Source organism: Enoplosus armatus, chromosome 9, assembly GCF_043641665.1.
Source record: "Enoplosus armatus isolate fEnoArm2 chromosome 9, fEnoArm2.hap1, whole genome shotgun sequence".
Lineage (NCBI taxonomy): Eukaryota > Metazoa > Chordata > Actinopteri > Centrarchiformes > Enoplosidae > Enoplosus > Enoplosus armatus.
This window is the reverse complement of record NC_092188.1, coordinates 40664-56495: the sequence shown is the minus strand read 5'-3', so window position 1 is coordinate 56495 and position 15832 is coordinate 40664. Positions and strand designations below refer to the sequence as shown.

Sequence of the window (15832 nt, the reverse complement as noted above, 5' to 3'; positions counted from 1 at the left end):
AACCTTTAACATTTCATTTCATTTGTATGTCCACCAAAACAAATGTAGTGATTTAAAGAAACATTGACTGACAAAAAGCGTTTATTTAATCATCTTAACTCAAGGTCCACTTACAAACTTTTTACGGAGCTTTCAACTACATGTAATGGCCCCCCCATCAGCGAAAATAGTTAAGTGGGCCTTGAGTATTTTGTCAAATGACAGTTTTCAAGGGGAGGAACGGTGAGTTGTTGTTGAACTTTTTACAGAAACATCGAGTTCAACATGAAAAGACTGTTTCTAAAAAACTGTGAATAAAATCCAGAAATGACATTAAAGAAAATAGTAGGAGGAATGAATATAATTTCTAGGAGACCGAGTTGAATTATAGTAATATATATGTGAATATATATATTCACATATGTATGATTATATATATTTGTAATTATATTATTATTATAATATTTATAATCAGCTTTATGTGTATTTTTACTTTAAAAACTACAGCTGTTAACTGCATTTCCCATGAGTACTTGCACGACAAAGTCTTTGCAAACTTTCTTCTGTCAAACATTGATAAAATATAGTGGAATGAAATAGAATATAGTGTAATCTATTATAATATAATATAGTGTAATATGATATAATATAATAATCGCTCCTCCATGTTGGTATGATCTGGGTCAAAGGTCTTACGGTTACAAGATGGCGGCCGCGATGTTTTTGAGAAAAGCGGAACTCTTCAGATCAGCTCACACGGTGAGAAAACTTCAATGGAATTTAGAAAAAAAATTCAAGTTTTTAAAACCGAACTGTGACGTTTAAAGTTTAAATGAAAAAATGGTAGAAGAAGAAGAAGACGCAGTTTTAATCGCATGAAAACCTTAAAGTTTGACCTTTCACCCAGATTTTCGTGCCTCCGCGAGCAGCGCGTGCACAAATATGACAGTGATAAAGTGGTGTCTGATGGGCTGGTGTAATTCAGTGATCTGACCACCAGGTGATGCCAGTAACACCAGGATTAGATCACTTTATTGGTCTTCAGAGGGAAAGGCTCCATGAAAACTCAGCGTGAGGAAACTGTAAAGATTATAATAAAAAAAATTTTTTTTGAAAGACAGAACTTCAATCATTTCTTGTACATTTTGACGTTTTTCATTTTTTTCCAAAATGTACCTGGATTACAATTCAGTCATCTGTTATTTATTCAATTCAAAGGCAGAAACTTAACAGTTTTTAAGTGATTGCACATTTGGATCGATGACGCAACACCTGAACATAATGTATTTACCTGTATTTGATGCAGTCCAGGTGCATCAAATCCCTCATCGTTCGGTTTTATCTCCGAGCAACAAATCAGGAAGTCTGTTCTCTAACAAACTGTGTGTTTTCCCTCAGTCATGGTTCCACAGCTCAGCGGTTCTTCCTCAGCAGTCCGGTTCAACTCTTCCTCGGTCGGTATTGTTCCCACCAGCTGAAGGCGTCATGTTGCCGACAGGAAGTTTCACTAACAGAGTGGCGTTCATCACAGGAGGAGGGACAGGACTGGGCCGAGCCATGACCACCACTCTGTCACAGCTAGGAGCTCAGTGTGTCATCGCCAGCAGGTCAGAGGTCATATTACCCCCCACCCTATATGTTCTGTCCCTTTCTGTTCTCCCATGTTTCACGATTTTAAGACCTCTTCATGAACATTGCTCAAATACTTTTAAAATGTGACTTGTAAATCCTGACTTCATGTATTTATGTTTTTTATTCAGGAAGTTGGACATTCTGCAGCAAACAGCCGAGGAGATCAGCAGCCAGACTGGAAACAAGGTGACAAACCAGAACCAGAAACGGACTAAACCGGACTGAACTAGACCAAAGCAGACTGACCTGGAGCCTCATGTTGAACCATTCAATTCAATTCAATTCAATTCAATTTTATTTATATAGCGCCAAATCACAACAAAGTCATCTCATGACACTTTACAAAATAGAGCAGGTCTAGACCGACTCTTTATAATGTTATTACAGAGACCCAACAGTTCCCACCATGAGCAAGCACTTTGGCGACAGTGGCAAGGAAAAACTTCCTTTTAAGAGGCAGAAACCTTGAGCAGAACCAGACTCTAGGTGGGCGGTCATCTGCTTTGACCGGTTGGGTTTTAGGGAGAGAGAGAGAGAGAGAGAGAGAGAGAGAGAGAGAGAGAGAGAGAGAGAGAGAGAGAGAGAGAGAGAGAGAGATAGACATAGAGACACAGATAGACAGACAGACAGACAGATAGGTAGGCAAAGATGTATGGCAGCACTAACAGTAGAAATAGCTGTAATATTAGCTGAGATTAATAATAGGAGCTTTAATAGTGACAGAACTACGACTAAACATAATAACTGTAGTGATGGGAGTCAGGCAGGCCCATGGCAGCAGCAGCACCCAGGCGTACCAGGACCACGATCCACAGCGACCTACGAGTCGACAAAGCATAAAGAAACTCCGGGGAAGAAATAAAGTTAGTAACATGCATTGGACTGTGATGAATGTGCAAAGATGAAGAGGGAGAGGAGGAAAGCTCAGTGCATCATGGGAAGTCCCCCGGCAGTGTAGGCCTATAGCAGCATAACTAGGGGGCTGGTCCAGGCAGGCCTGAGCCAGCCCTCAACTATAAGCGTTATCAAAAAGCAAAGTTTTAAGCCTACTCTTAAAAGTAGAGAGTGTGTCTGCCTCCCGGACCCAAACTGGGAGCCGATTCCACAGGAGAGGAGCTTGATAGCTGAAGGCTCTGGCTCCTGTTCTGTTTTTGGAGACTCTAGGAACCACAAGCAGCCCTGCATTCTGGGAGCGGAGTGCTCTAGTGGGGTAATAAGGTACTATGAGCTCTTTAAGATATGATGGTGCCTGACCAGTAAGAGCTTTGTAGGTGAGGAGAAGGATTTTAAACTCTATTCTAGATTTTACAGGGAGCCAGTGCAGAGAAGCTAATACAGGAGAAATATGATCTCTTTTCCTGGTTCCTGTCAGTACACGTGCTGCAGCATTCTGGATCAGCTGGAGAGTCCTCAGGGACTTATTGGGACAGCCTGATAATAAGGAATTGCAATAATCCAGCCTAGACGTGACAAATGCATGGACTAATTTTTCTGCATCTGTTTGAGACAGGATCTTCCTGATTTTTGCAATATTACGGAGGTGAAAAAAGGAAGTCCGTGAAGTTTGTTTTACGTGGGAGTTAAAGGACATGTCCTGATCAAAGACAACTCCGAGATTCCTCACGGTGGCGCTGGAGGCCAGGGCAATGCCATCTAGGGTAACAATATCCTTAGATATTGTATTTCTGAGGTGTTCAGGGCCAAGAACAATAACTTCTGTCTTGTCTGAGTTCAACATCAGATAATTACAGGTCATCCAGGTCTTTATGTCCTTAAGGCATGCTTGGAGGTTGGCTAACTGATGAGGTTCTTCTGGCTTGATCGATAAATATAGCTGGGTATCATCTGCATAGCAATGAAAATGTATGGAGTGTTTTCTAATAATATCCCCTAAAGGAAGCATATATAAGGTGAATAGTATTGGTCCAAGCACAGAACCTTGTGGAACTCCATGACTGACTTTGGCGTACATGGAGGATTCATCGTTAACATGTACAAACTGAGATCGATCTGATAAATACGACTTAAACCAGCTTAGTGCGGTTCCTTTGATGCCAATTAAATGTTCCAGTCTCTGTAATAGGATATGATGGTCAATGGTGTCGAATGCAGCACTAAGATCTAACAAAACAAGTATAGAGACAAGTCCTTTGTCTGATGCAGTGAGAAGGTCATTTGTAACTTTCACCAGCGCTGTCTCTGTGCTATGATGAGCTCTGAAACCTGACTGAAAGTCCTCAAGCAACCTATTGTCATGTAGAAAGTCACACAGCTGGTTGGCGACTGCTTTCTCAAGGATCTTGGAGAGAAAGGGGAGGTTAGATATAGGTCTATAGTTGGCTAAAACCTCTGGATCAAGTGTGGTCTTTTTAAGAAGAGGTTTAATTACAGCAACTTTAAAGGACTGTGGTACGTAGCCTGTTAATAAAGACAGATTGATCATGTCTAGTAAAGAAGTGCTGACTAAAGGTAAAACCTCTTTGAGCAGCCAGGTTGGGATGGGGTCTAAGAGACAAGTTGATGGCTTAGATGAAGAGATAGTTTTAGTAATTTGGTGAAGGTCAATGGGAGAAAAGCAATCTAAATATACATCAGGTTTTACAGCTATTTCTGAGATTCCTGTGTTTGAAGGTAAGGTACCACCTGAAGACAGAAGGTGATCAATTCTGTCTCTAATAGTTAGAATTTTATCATTAAAGAAGCTCATGAAGTCATTACTGCTGAGGGTTATAGGAATACATGGCTCAATAGAGCTGTGACTCTCTGTCAGCCTGGCTACAGTGCTGAAGAGAAACCTGGGGTTGTTCTTGTTCTCTTCTATTAATGTTGAGTAATAGGCTACTCTGGCTTTACAGAGGGCCTTCCTATAAGTTCTAAGACTATCTTGCCAAATTAAACGTGATTCCTTTAGTTTGGTGGAGCGCCATTTCCTTTCAAGTTTCTGCACTGTTTGCTTTAATTTGCGGGTTTGGGTGTTATACCATGGAGCTGACTTTCTTTGTTTTATTATCTTCTTTTTAAGAGGGGCAATAGAGTCAAGTGTCAATCGCATTGAGCCTGCAGCACTGTCAACAACATTGTCTATTTGAGAGGGACGAAGGTTAGCATAGGAGTCCTCAGTTGTATTGAGACATGGCATTGAATTTAATGCCGATGGAATCACTTCCTTAAATTTAGCTACAGCACTATCAGATAGATATCTGGTGTAGACTTTTTTGCCTAATGGCGTGTAGTCCAGTAATAGGAATTCAAAAGTTATTAAATAATGGTCCGATAACAAAGGATTCTGTGGAAAGACAGTTAGATGTTCAATTTCAAGTCCATATGTCAGAACCAGGTCGAGGGTGTGATTAAAACAGTGAGTGGGTTTCTGTACCCTCTGACAGAAGCCAATCGAATCCAATAAAGAGGTAAATGCAGTACCAAGGCTATCCTTATCAACATCCACATGAATATTAAAATCCCCTACGATAATGACTTTGTCTGTTTTAAGGACTAAACCTGATAAAAACTCTGAGAATTCAGATAAGAATTCAGAGTATGGACCTGGAGCGCGATAGACTATAACGAATAAGACTGGCTTCAGTGTTTTCCAGGTTGGGAGTGAGAGACTCATAACGAGGCTTTCAAATGAGTTATAATCTAGTTTAGGTCTAGAGTTCATCAACAGGCTTGAGTCAAAGATGGCTGCAACTCCACCTCCTCGGCCGGTGCCTCGAGGGATGTGAGTATTAGTATGACTGGGCGGAGTGGATTCATTCAGGCTGACATACTCTTCATGACACAGCCAGGTTTCTGTCAGACACAGTAGATCAATATGATTCTCTGATATTAGCTCGTTTACTAATACAGCTTTAGATGACAGAGATCTGATATTTAACAGTCCGCACTTAATTTTCCTATTGTTTTGGCCTATAGCAGTAGTGGTCTTAATTTTTATTAAGTTTTTATTAATGACTCCTCTCCTGTTTAACTTTGGTTGAATTAATTTAAGTGGTCGGGGGGCAGACACAGTCATTATGGGGTGTTGGGTGGGTAACTGCTCTAATGGAAGCGCAGAGAAGCGTGTAGGACTGCGACTCTGCCTCCTGGTCTGGACTCTGGGTTGTCACGGTTTTGGTTCACTAATAAAGTCGGTCAGATTTCTAGATATGAGAGCCGCTCCATCCAAAGTGGGATGAATGCCGTCTCTCCTCATCAGACCAGGTCTCCTCCAGAAAGTCCGCCAATTATCTACGAAGCCCACATCGTTTGCTGGACACCACCTCGACAGCCAGCGGTTGAATGATGACATGCGGCTAAACATGTCATCACTGGTCAAATTGGGAAGGGGCCCAGAGAAAACTACGGAGTCCGACATAGTTTTTGCAAACGAACACACCGACTCCACGTTAATTTTAGTGACCTCCGATTGGCGTAACCGGGAGTCATTACCGCCGACGTGAATAACAATCTTACTGTATTTACGCTTATCCTTAGCCAGCAGTTTTAAATTTGATTCAATGTCGCCCGCTCTGGCCCCAGGAATGCATTTCACTATGGTCGCTGGTGTCGCTAACCTCACGTTTCTGACTATGGAGCTGCCAATTACCAGAATCTGCTTCTCAGCGGGTGTGTCGCTGAGTGGGGAGAATCTGTTAGAAACATGAAGTGGTTGGTGGTGAGCCGTGGGCTTCTGCCGGGGGCTATGCCTCCTTCGGACAGTCACCCAGCCTCCCTGGCTTCCCGGCTGCTCGGGAGCTGCCGGGGGACGGCTAGCAGGAGCTACACTGAGTCGGTCCGCACCGGCTACTGGGGGTTGGCTGACTACAGCCGTCTCCATGGTGCGGAACCGGGCCTCTAACTCGCTGAGCCTCGCCTCCAGCACGCTAAATAAACTACATTTATTACATTTACCATTATTGCTAAAGGAGGCGGGGGAATAACTAAACATCTGACACACCGAGCAGGACAGAGCAGGAGAGCGAGAAGGAGAGAGAGAAGCCATCGCTAGCTGCTAAACTAATGTAACAGACAGAATAGTGTGTAAACAACTGTGAGATTAGCGAAAAAGTCGCTAAAGAAGGAGAGAACTATCAGCGTTAAGCAAAACTAATGTACGTTTAAGTGGTTAGCGGCTATTTAGCCGCTGTAATGAAATATATACCAAACAAATATAACTTGTTTGAGCTTAGAGCGGCCAAACACACACGCTACCAATGACACAGAAGCCGGAAGTGAAGCAATACGCTTACCGCAGTACGTCAGACGTCAGGCCAGGCGAGCTGGAGAAATCCATGTGTTCAGCACTGAACAGGGCTTTAGAGACATGTACTAGATGTCTAGGATAATGTCTAGATAATGTCTGGGAGATATCTGGGTGATGTCTGGATGATGTCTAGATAATGTCTGGATGATGTCTGGGTGATGTCTAGATAATGTCTGGGTGGTGTCTAGATAATGTCTGGATGATGTCTAGATAATATCTAGATAATGTCTGGGTGATGTTTAGATTATGTCTGGATGATGTCTGGATGATGTCTGGATGATGTGTGGATGATGTCGGGATGATGTCGGGATGATGTCTGGGTGATGTTTGGATGATGTCTGGGTGATGTCTAAATAATGTCTGGATGGTGTCTGGATTATGTCTGGGTGATGTTTAGATAATGTCTGGGTGATGTCTAGATAAATGATCAAACACATGTAATCATCCATTAAAAATCAGACTGCATAAAAACATACAACTGAAGAACAGTTAATTGATTTTTACAAAAGCTGGTAATATAGGGAATGTTTTACTTTTGACCATTTGAATTTGTGTTTCATGACATGACTCTTCCTGTTAGTTGAACATCTTCAGCAGCCTTCAGACTTTGTTTGGTCCCCCCCCTCTCTGTCCTCAGGTCCATGCGGTTCAGTGTGATGTCAGAGATCCTCAGGCCGTCTCTCGTTGTGTGGACCAGATGGAAACTCTGACAGGACTTCCTGATGTAACAACACAAACAAACACACACACACACACACACACTTGTCTTTCTATACTGGTGAGGACCTTCATTGACATAATGCATTCCCCAACCTAAACCTGAACGTTCAAACAGTCCTTTGAAGTAGTGAAGTCAGTCATGTGATCTGTAACAGGTAACAGAATGATGAATTGGTACTCTGACTATTAAGCACTGTGATGTCATCATTTATAGTTTTTCTCACAGCTGGTGTTTCCTGATTGGTTCAGGTGATCATCAACAATGCGGCTGGAAACTTTGTCTGTCCGTCTGAACGTCTGTCACCAAACGCCTGGAAGAGCATCACTGACATCGTCCTGAACGGGACAGCCTTCATCACTCTGGAGCTGGGCAAGAGGCTGATCCAGAGTCAGAAAGGTCACAAACTGATCCTGGTTCATGCTATAGACCATAGATGGTATATAAAGATGGCTGACGAATCTCCACTTACTCCCACTGTACAAAAATGAAGCAAAACTTTTGGAGACAGAGTCTGCCCAGTTGACCACAGTCAGTCTCAGCTGTCAATTATGACGTTTCGCCCTGTTTTTCCTAGCATCAAAGAATTAAGTAAAACCAAACTTATCAGAAAAACGAACACGTGAACAAACATCAGCGTGATAAGAACTACCTGAAATGACAGAAATCATCTTTCAAAATGTATTTGATGTTTTTTAGTTTGACCGATGTCTCGACCGCTAACATGGAGGGGGCAGGGTTTATGACCTATACTGTAGCCAGCCACCAGGGGGCGATTGAGACGTTTTGGCATCACTTTTGGGGAGCTGTCTTGTCGTCCATCTTTATATACAGTCTATGGTTTAGACATTGTGATGTTGTGTCTCAGCTTGTATAGTTCTATTAGTGTACAGTGTACTACCTGGAAATGCACTATGTACTTGCGTAGTGCATCAATTTCAACAGGGTAGTGTCGTCTCAAAATGAATACAATACAATTCAGTTCAGTTTTATTTATATAGCGCCAATTCACAACAAAAATTATCACAGGGCATTTTACATATAGAACAGGTCTAGACTGTCCTCTTTATAATATTATTACAGAGATCCAACACTTCCTATCATGAGCAAGGAAACACTTCCTTTAACAGGCAGAAACCTTGAACAGAGATGGACTCTAGGTGTGTGTGGGGGGGGGGGGGGGGGGGGGTCATCTGAGAAAGAGAGAGAGAGAGAGAGAGACAGAGAGCAAGAGAGACGAGAGCCATAATTGTGGCGTGTGAACGCACTTATGCACTTAAAATAGCAAGTGTAAGTAGGGAAGAACGCGAATTGAGACAGCATGAGTTTAGACTGGTTGTGTGGTGGTGTTGGTTTAGTGTTGATTATGTATTGTTAAATCTTTGTCTGTTGTTGTTATTGTTGATTATTTATTGATATATATTTATATGACTAGGAGCCACTCATCAGGATAGGGAAATGGTCAACTCACCACTTTGCAAACTCTTCTCACTCTGACTCTACCTACCTACCTGGCCGGTTGAGGTTCTGAAACATCAAGGAAAAGATGGACAAACACCAGCTACGATCCCGACCACATAGACAAGCAAGACCATCTCTGTGTCCATGTCAACATCAGAAGAAATGCCAAGAGAAATATGGAAGGATTAAACGCTGGCTGCGATCCAGGCCACATGGATCTTAGCTTGCCAGTGTACAGGTTTACTTTGTCATTATGGCAATGGTCTACATCCCACCACAGGCAAATACAGAAGCTGCTCCGTCAGATCTTTACAAGGACTTGAACTGCTCACAGATCGGTAATCCTGATGCTGCAGTCATTGTTGCAGGAAACTTCAATCAGGCTAACCTGAAGAAGGTTATGCCTGACTTCCATCAACATATTGACTGCACCACAATGGGAACAAACACTCAGGATCACTGCTACACACCATTCAAAAACAGCTACATAGCGGAATCGCTGCCCATGTTCGGGAGCAAACTACAATTTCAGAAGAGCAATCATCCTGATAGGGGAACATCACTGCCTGGTACGGAAACAGCATCAAACAGGACGGCAAGGTCCTGCAGAGAGTGGTTTGTTCAGCTACAGTACAGTAGGCGAAGCTCTACCTGTCTAAAGAATATTTACACCAGATGCTGCAAGAAGGCTAAGAGAATCATTAAGGATCCCAACCACCCGGATAACAGTCAGGATAAAGGTACCGGATACACCAAGCCAGCACCGAGAGGCTCAGGAAGAGCTTCTACCCTCAGACCACTAAGACGACCCCCCCCACCCCCACCCCCCCACACACACACTTCTATATCTTATGTTCTTTTTTCTCTTAAAGCACAAATTGAAGGAACTGGAGGGATTGCATTTCATTGTGATTGTGCCTTCTATGATTACGTGTGACAAATTAACTTGATTGATTATTGTTGTTGTTGTTCAGGTGCGTCCTTCCTGGCCATCACTACCATCTACGCTGAGTCTGGTTCTGGTTTCGTGGTCCCCAGTGCATCGGCCAAAGCTGGCGTTGAGGCACTCTACAAGTCAGTCTGACCTTTAGCCTTTCAGCTGTACACAACATGAACAGACATGAAATGCTGACCTCAGATCTGACTCTCTGATTCTGTTGTCATGACGCCATCAGGATGTTGACTGTTCCTGATGTGTGGTTGTCATGGTTAACACAGTTGTTTTTGTTGTGGCTGTGTGTGTTAGGTCTCTGGCTGCAGAGTGGGGGCGCTACGGGCACAGGTTCAACATAATCCAGCCTGGACCAATCAGAACCAAGGTACCGCCCATCTGACCACAGCTGATGATTTGTTTGACTGTTGTTGATCACCTGTTTATTGATTGTTGTTCATTTGTTGTGTTTAGGGGGCGTTCAGCCGCCTGGACCCGACCGGAGCCTTTGAGAAGAAGATGATTGATCGGATCCCGACCGGTCGACTCGGAAAACCACAAGAGATTGCAAACCTGGCTGCGTACATGAGCAGCAACTATGCTACCTGGATGTCTGGAGCTGTGAGTTTAGACTGATCCTACTGCATCAGAGTTTAGATTTATCTTAAACCAGAGATTAGACTGGTTCAGAGTTTATTAAATATGTAACTGTTTGTTTGTTTTCAGGTGATTCGATTAGATGGAGGAGAATACGTGTCGATGGCTGGAGAGTTTAACGAACTGCGCAGGGTGAGTGTCACACTGAAATGTTCCTCAGAAACATGAATTATTACATTCAAGATGTTTGAAGTGACTTTGACACATTTTCATTAATCAGCTGCAACCTGAGGACGTTGTTGAACCAATGTGATTATTTAGATAGAAAAACACAAATACATGAAGGAAGTTTACAGGCTGATTTTCTGTTGGTTCACACATCCAATGATAATAATGATTATTAATAATAATCATTATTATCCTACTATATGGCTCAAAGTGTTACGGATATAAATATGATTAAATAATGTCTGTTTGTGTCTCAGGTGACTCCAGATCAGTGGAAGATGATGGAGGCGATGATCAGAAACACTAAAGGATCCTAAAAACACTCCTCGTTGGACCACAGCAACCAATCTGACTGGTGTGCAGATGGACCTGCCCACTTGGTGATGTCATGATGATGAGAGAATCTGATGGTTTCACTAACAGCAAACACTGTTGGCTGGTAGCTGGTGAAGCTGTCATGTGACTAGCTGCACATGCTCATTGTAAACACAAACGTTTGTGGCAGTTTGACAATAAAACAGTGAAGTTTAACTTTCACACTGAATGTTTCTGTTTAAAGATACAAGGTTCCCTCCTCACAGTAGTTTGGAGGTTTCCTGTGGTCACTACAGTTTATTGTTGCTCTTAGTTTTAACTCATTTACTCTGAGTCACTTTGAGTCTCAGGTGGATCAGACCTCACAATTGCAAGCGGTCGCCATTAGAGTGGGAGAAGCCGAGAAACAGATTGCTGATGTGGAGGCTGTGACTACATCCTCAGAAGCTAGATCAGCATTTCTTGAGAACAACATACTCTGAGACTCAGGCTCTGAGTTGGAACCGATTTTAGATTTCAAAGAACCGTGGATTCGATAAGACCTGTGCATTTCGATGCTGCTTATCGGTTCCTGTTGACCACAGCAAACACTCGAATGTTTGTCTTAACGTCACTAAAAAAGATAACGACACAGCAAAATGCAACACCTACAGTAAGGACATTTCGCGAAAGGGAGGAAGCACCTCCACTATGATGAAGCACTTACTTCAACACGGCGTGAATCTGAAGGAATGCACCGTGTTCGATGTGCTGTGATTGCCCTAGAATACAGCGAACGTTATCATTAGCAAAACAGTAAGACATTCGCCTTTTATATAGAAGGGAAACGACTGATGTCTATTAATGATTCTAATATATATTTTTCTTAGATACAAGTTCAGAGAGCACCCCTCCACCTCCGGTCGGAACCAAGATTCGATTAGAACCGGATTCGATGAGCTGAATCAATAAACATGTAGTTGGCTTGCTCAGAAGGTCCTGATCCGGTCAAATTCTTGGAAAAGTGGATCCCTGATTACCTCGAAATGAATACAAAGGCAGGGCGGCTGAAGCTTGACCGAGCTCACAGGTCCTTAGCACCAAAATCATCCCCCAATCATCATCCTTCACAGACAAGCAGTGTGTAATGGAGGCAGCTCATCATATATATATATATGTATGTATATGTTCATATACATATATGTGTGTGTGTATATATATATGTATATATATATACACCGCTCAAAAAAATTAAAGGAACACTTTGAAAACACATCAGATCTCAATGGGGAAAAAAATCATGCCGGATATCTATACTGATATGGACTGTGTAATGTGTTAGGAACGAAAGGATGCCACATCGTTTGATGGAAATGAAAATTATTAACCTACAGAGGGCTGAATTCAAAGACACCCCGAAAATCAAAGTGAAGAAATTATGCGGCAGGCTAGTCCATTTTGCTGAAGCAGCAACTCAAAATGGTACTCAGTACAGTATATTGCCCCCACGTGCTTGTAAGCATGCCTGACAACAGCTCCTAATGAGATGACGGATGGTGTCCTGGGGTATCTCCTCCCAGATATGGACCAGGGCATCACTGAGCTCCTGGACAGTCTGGCGTCGGATGGGCCGAAACATAATGTCCCAGAGGTGTTCTATTGGATTCAGGTCAGGTGAGCGTGGGGGCCAGTCAATGGTATCAATTCCTTCATCCTCTAGGAACTGCCTGCATACTCTTGCCACATGAGGCCGGGCATTGTCGTGCACCAGGAGGAACCCAGGACCCAACGCACCAGCGTAGGGTCTGACAATGGCTCCAAGGATTTCATCCCGATACCTAATGGCAGTCAGGATTAGGAGGTTTTGCCCAAAGTGAGCCTGGGCTCACTTATGGGCCGAGCCTGGGCTCACTTACTTTTTGGTGAATAACTTTTGAACGGAAGGTCGTAGAGACTTGAAAGGGATTAGGAGGTTTTACTGAAATTGCACCCCGGTGCAGTTTGTATTTCTTTAATAAATTTTGAACGGAAGGTCGTAGAGACTTGAAACCAACACATGAGGTCGAGCTTTCCAACGGTACCACCACCGAGTCTGTACGAGCTTCCGTTACGGAGATACGTCACTTCCTTTGGTCATGATATTGTGTATCTCAGCAACGGAAGGTCGTAGAGAGCTGGGGACACTTCCTACGTGTTCAGCGTGGTGTAATTATGGCAGGCGGATGCTAGTTTGGAGAGTGTACGAGGTTCGGTTCGGGAGATATGAGCCAAAGTGTGATTTGGTATTGATATGAATGGCCGACTGGTTTTTGTGTGATAACTTTTGAAGGGAAGGTGCTAGAGACTTGCAACCCTCATTCGTCTGCATATATCGACTATTGCTGTTCCAACGGTACCACCCACGAGTCCGTAGGACGTTCCGTTGCGGAGATACGATTGTTGAAAATTCCTCATAGTGAATGAATGGGGTGATTTTGAAGCGAAAAATCTCTAAGTGTGGAGGATGGTGAAAAATGACTAACAAAATCGTCCTCCCAGAAAGTAGTTAGGAGCACGGTTCAGGCAATTTGGAGTCGATTTGATGTCACATGACTTTTGAGCAATTTGGAGGATTGGTAGGTGACTTGGAGTTGCCAAACACCAACCTATTGTAAGGTAACGTCGACCTTGCCTACTCCTGTGATGGTTAGGTTAAGTAAAAAGGACAGGTGAGGGCTAGATTGATTGTATGTTGGCAAAAACAGCCTTGTTGATGTGGACCAATGGGATTTTAGTCCATAACTTTTGATAGGAAGGTCGTAGAGACTTGGAACCATGATTCGTCTAACATAATTCGGGTATGAGCTTTCCAACGGTACCAACCCCGAGTCTGTACGACTTTCCGTTGCAGAGATACGTGAGATTCTTTGTTAGCCAATAGCCGTATAGCCGTATCTCAGTAAGGGAAGGTCGTAGAGACATGGGACCATGACTGGCGTGTTCAGCGTAGTCGATTTAGTGGGGATGCCAACCACCCCCGAATTTATAGGACCTTCCTATCCGGATTTCATAAATAAGGTAAGTTGTAAAGTTGTTGAAATGTTATGTTACAAGTTCATAGTGTTAATGCATTAAAATAGGAAGAAGTTCATATGTTGTCATTTCGACTGTGAAGCTCATAGAGAGTAGGTGTTTTTTGGATTCCTCTTTGCTTTAGTCATACTTTCGCATGACAATGACACAGGAGACACAGGAAAAGACAGAGAATATGTCCAAGTTAGCAGTCCGGCAGTATTGGCCGGACGATGTGTCCATTGTGGGGACCATGAACAGAGATTCCCTCCTGGAACTGTTTCATGTGTACCCCAATGTTGTAGAGTTAGGGTTAGGTTGGGTAATAGCGGAGTGTTCCGTAGGAACACTACGAGGTGCACTGGCTCATGGGAACAATAAATTAGTTAGTTAAAAACTTTTCTTTGGCCAATAAAATTCCATAAAAGTCAATAAGATTGTTCATAAAAGCCCTATAAATATGTTTTTTGCTTTTCCATGTTTGCCTCCCCTCCTTCTTTAAAAAGTTTTTAAAAAAAAAAATTAAAATAAAATTTATAATAGATTTCTTTTATAAAAATATGCGGTATAACTGGGCCACTGAACAGGTGTGTCAGCGGGAATAAGTAAATTAACAAGAATCCTCCAACCTCCCTGGGTCTCCACGGGCACCTTATGTGTTGGCCCGTCCCTGTGGTGAACCGGCTAAAAAGACCCACATAAACATGCTAAAAGTGTGTTAAGAGCCGACAAGGTTATATGACCTAAAAACAAACATGTTAATAAAGTGCTAAAATATGTGTTCGTAAGAAAGTGCTTTAAAACAAGTGCTGAAAACATATAAAACACACTTTAAACAATGAATCAAATATATACACCACACCAAAAATTAGAAATAAGGATAAAAACATGATAATACCACACTTTAAAATTGATAAGAATATAAAATTGTTAGGATATATCAAGTCGGCATCCAGCACACAATCAAAAACTTAAAAGTAGGGGTCACAATAAATAGGTAAAAGATTCATCGAACAGGGACGGGCCCCGCATCCTCTCCTCAATAGTTATCCCTGCGTGTGGTTCACTAAAATGAAAGATGGAGAAAAATAACACACAAAAAAAAGGGTTGAAGAATAATTTAAAAGGAATTGATTTATAAACATAGACATAAGAAAAGCGGGGGAGGGGGGGGGGGGTTTAGAGACTCCCTGTGTAGATTAGCCCTAGCATAAAAGGATAAAACATGCATAAGAAGTGCTCAGTTAAAAAGTAAGTGCGATAAAATCAACCATAAAAACACAATGCAATATATAATGTATAAAAAAAGAGTAGAAAAAATGTTAGGATTATTTACAAAGGTTAGTAAAATTCCAAGTAAAATACACACTCTTTAAAATCATTAGGGAATCAACACAAGGAGAATCATTAAATAAATTGAATAAATAAATAAATATATACGAAAGTGTTTAAAATTTATTTTTTTAAGAAAAGGAGGGAGGGAAAAAAAATTATAAGTATTAGTAATGACGATAATAATAATAATAATAATAATATTAATATTAATAATAATCATCATCAATCATCCTTGTTGTGTTAACATATTTTTTATTTTTCATTTTTCACACGCAGAGAGGCTCCCTTTAAAGAGGAAGTGCGGGAAGTGCCGTATCGAAGAGGCCCCGGGAGGCTAGGAGGTAAGCATTGCTAGTCA

General features: G+C 42.2%; 2 protein-coding genes across 3 annotated transcripts; one reads left to right on the top strand and one right to left on the bottom strand.

The window, feature by feature from the left end:
- The first annotated feature begins 683 nt into the window (after positions 1–683).
- decr1 (2,4-dienoyl CoA reductase 1, mitochondrial) lies at positions 684–11331 on the top strand. 2 transcript variants are annotated; one of them, XM_070911658.1, is made up of 10 exons: positions 684–738; positions 1378–1586; positions 1740–1797; positions 7497–7583; positions 7829–7976; positions 10013–10112; positions 10285–10357; positions 10444–10590; positions 10696–10758; positions 11052–11331. In XM_070911658.1, the coding sequence occupies exons 1-10, from the start codon at positions 685–687 to the stop codon at positions 11109–11111; spliced, it is 999 nt and encodes a 332-aa protein (XP_070767759.1). In that variant the 5' UTR covers position 684; the 3' UTR covers positions 11112–11331. The 2 variants fall into 2 exon arrangements, with proteins under 2 accessions (XP_070767759.1, XP_070767760.1); XM_070911659.1 differs by lacking the exons at positions 684–738; positions 1378–1586; positions 1740–1797; positions 7497–7583; positions 7829–7976 and adding an exon at positions 9099–9778.
- LOC139289643 (uncharacterized) lies at positions 5720–6583 on the bottom strand (the record flags this gene model as incomplete). Its single annotated transcript, XM_070911241.1, has 1 exon — positions 5720–6583. A coding segment is annotated over one exon (864 nt), but the record flags the coding sequence as incomplete, so codon positions are not given.
- Positions 11332–15832: the final 4501 nt, after the last annotated feature.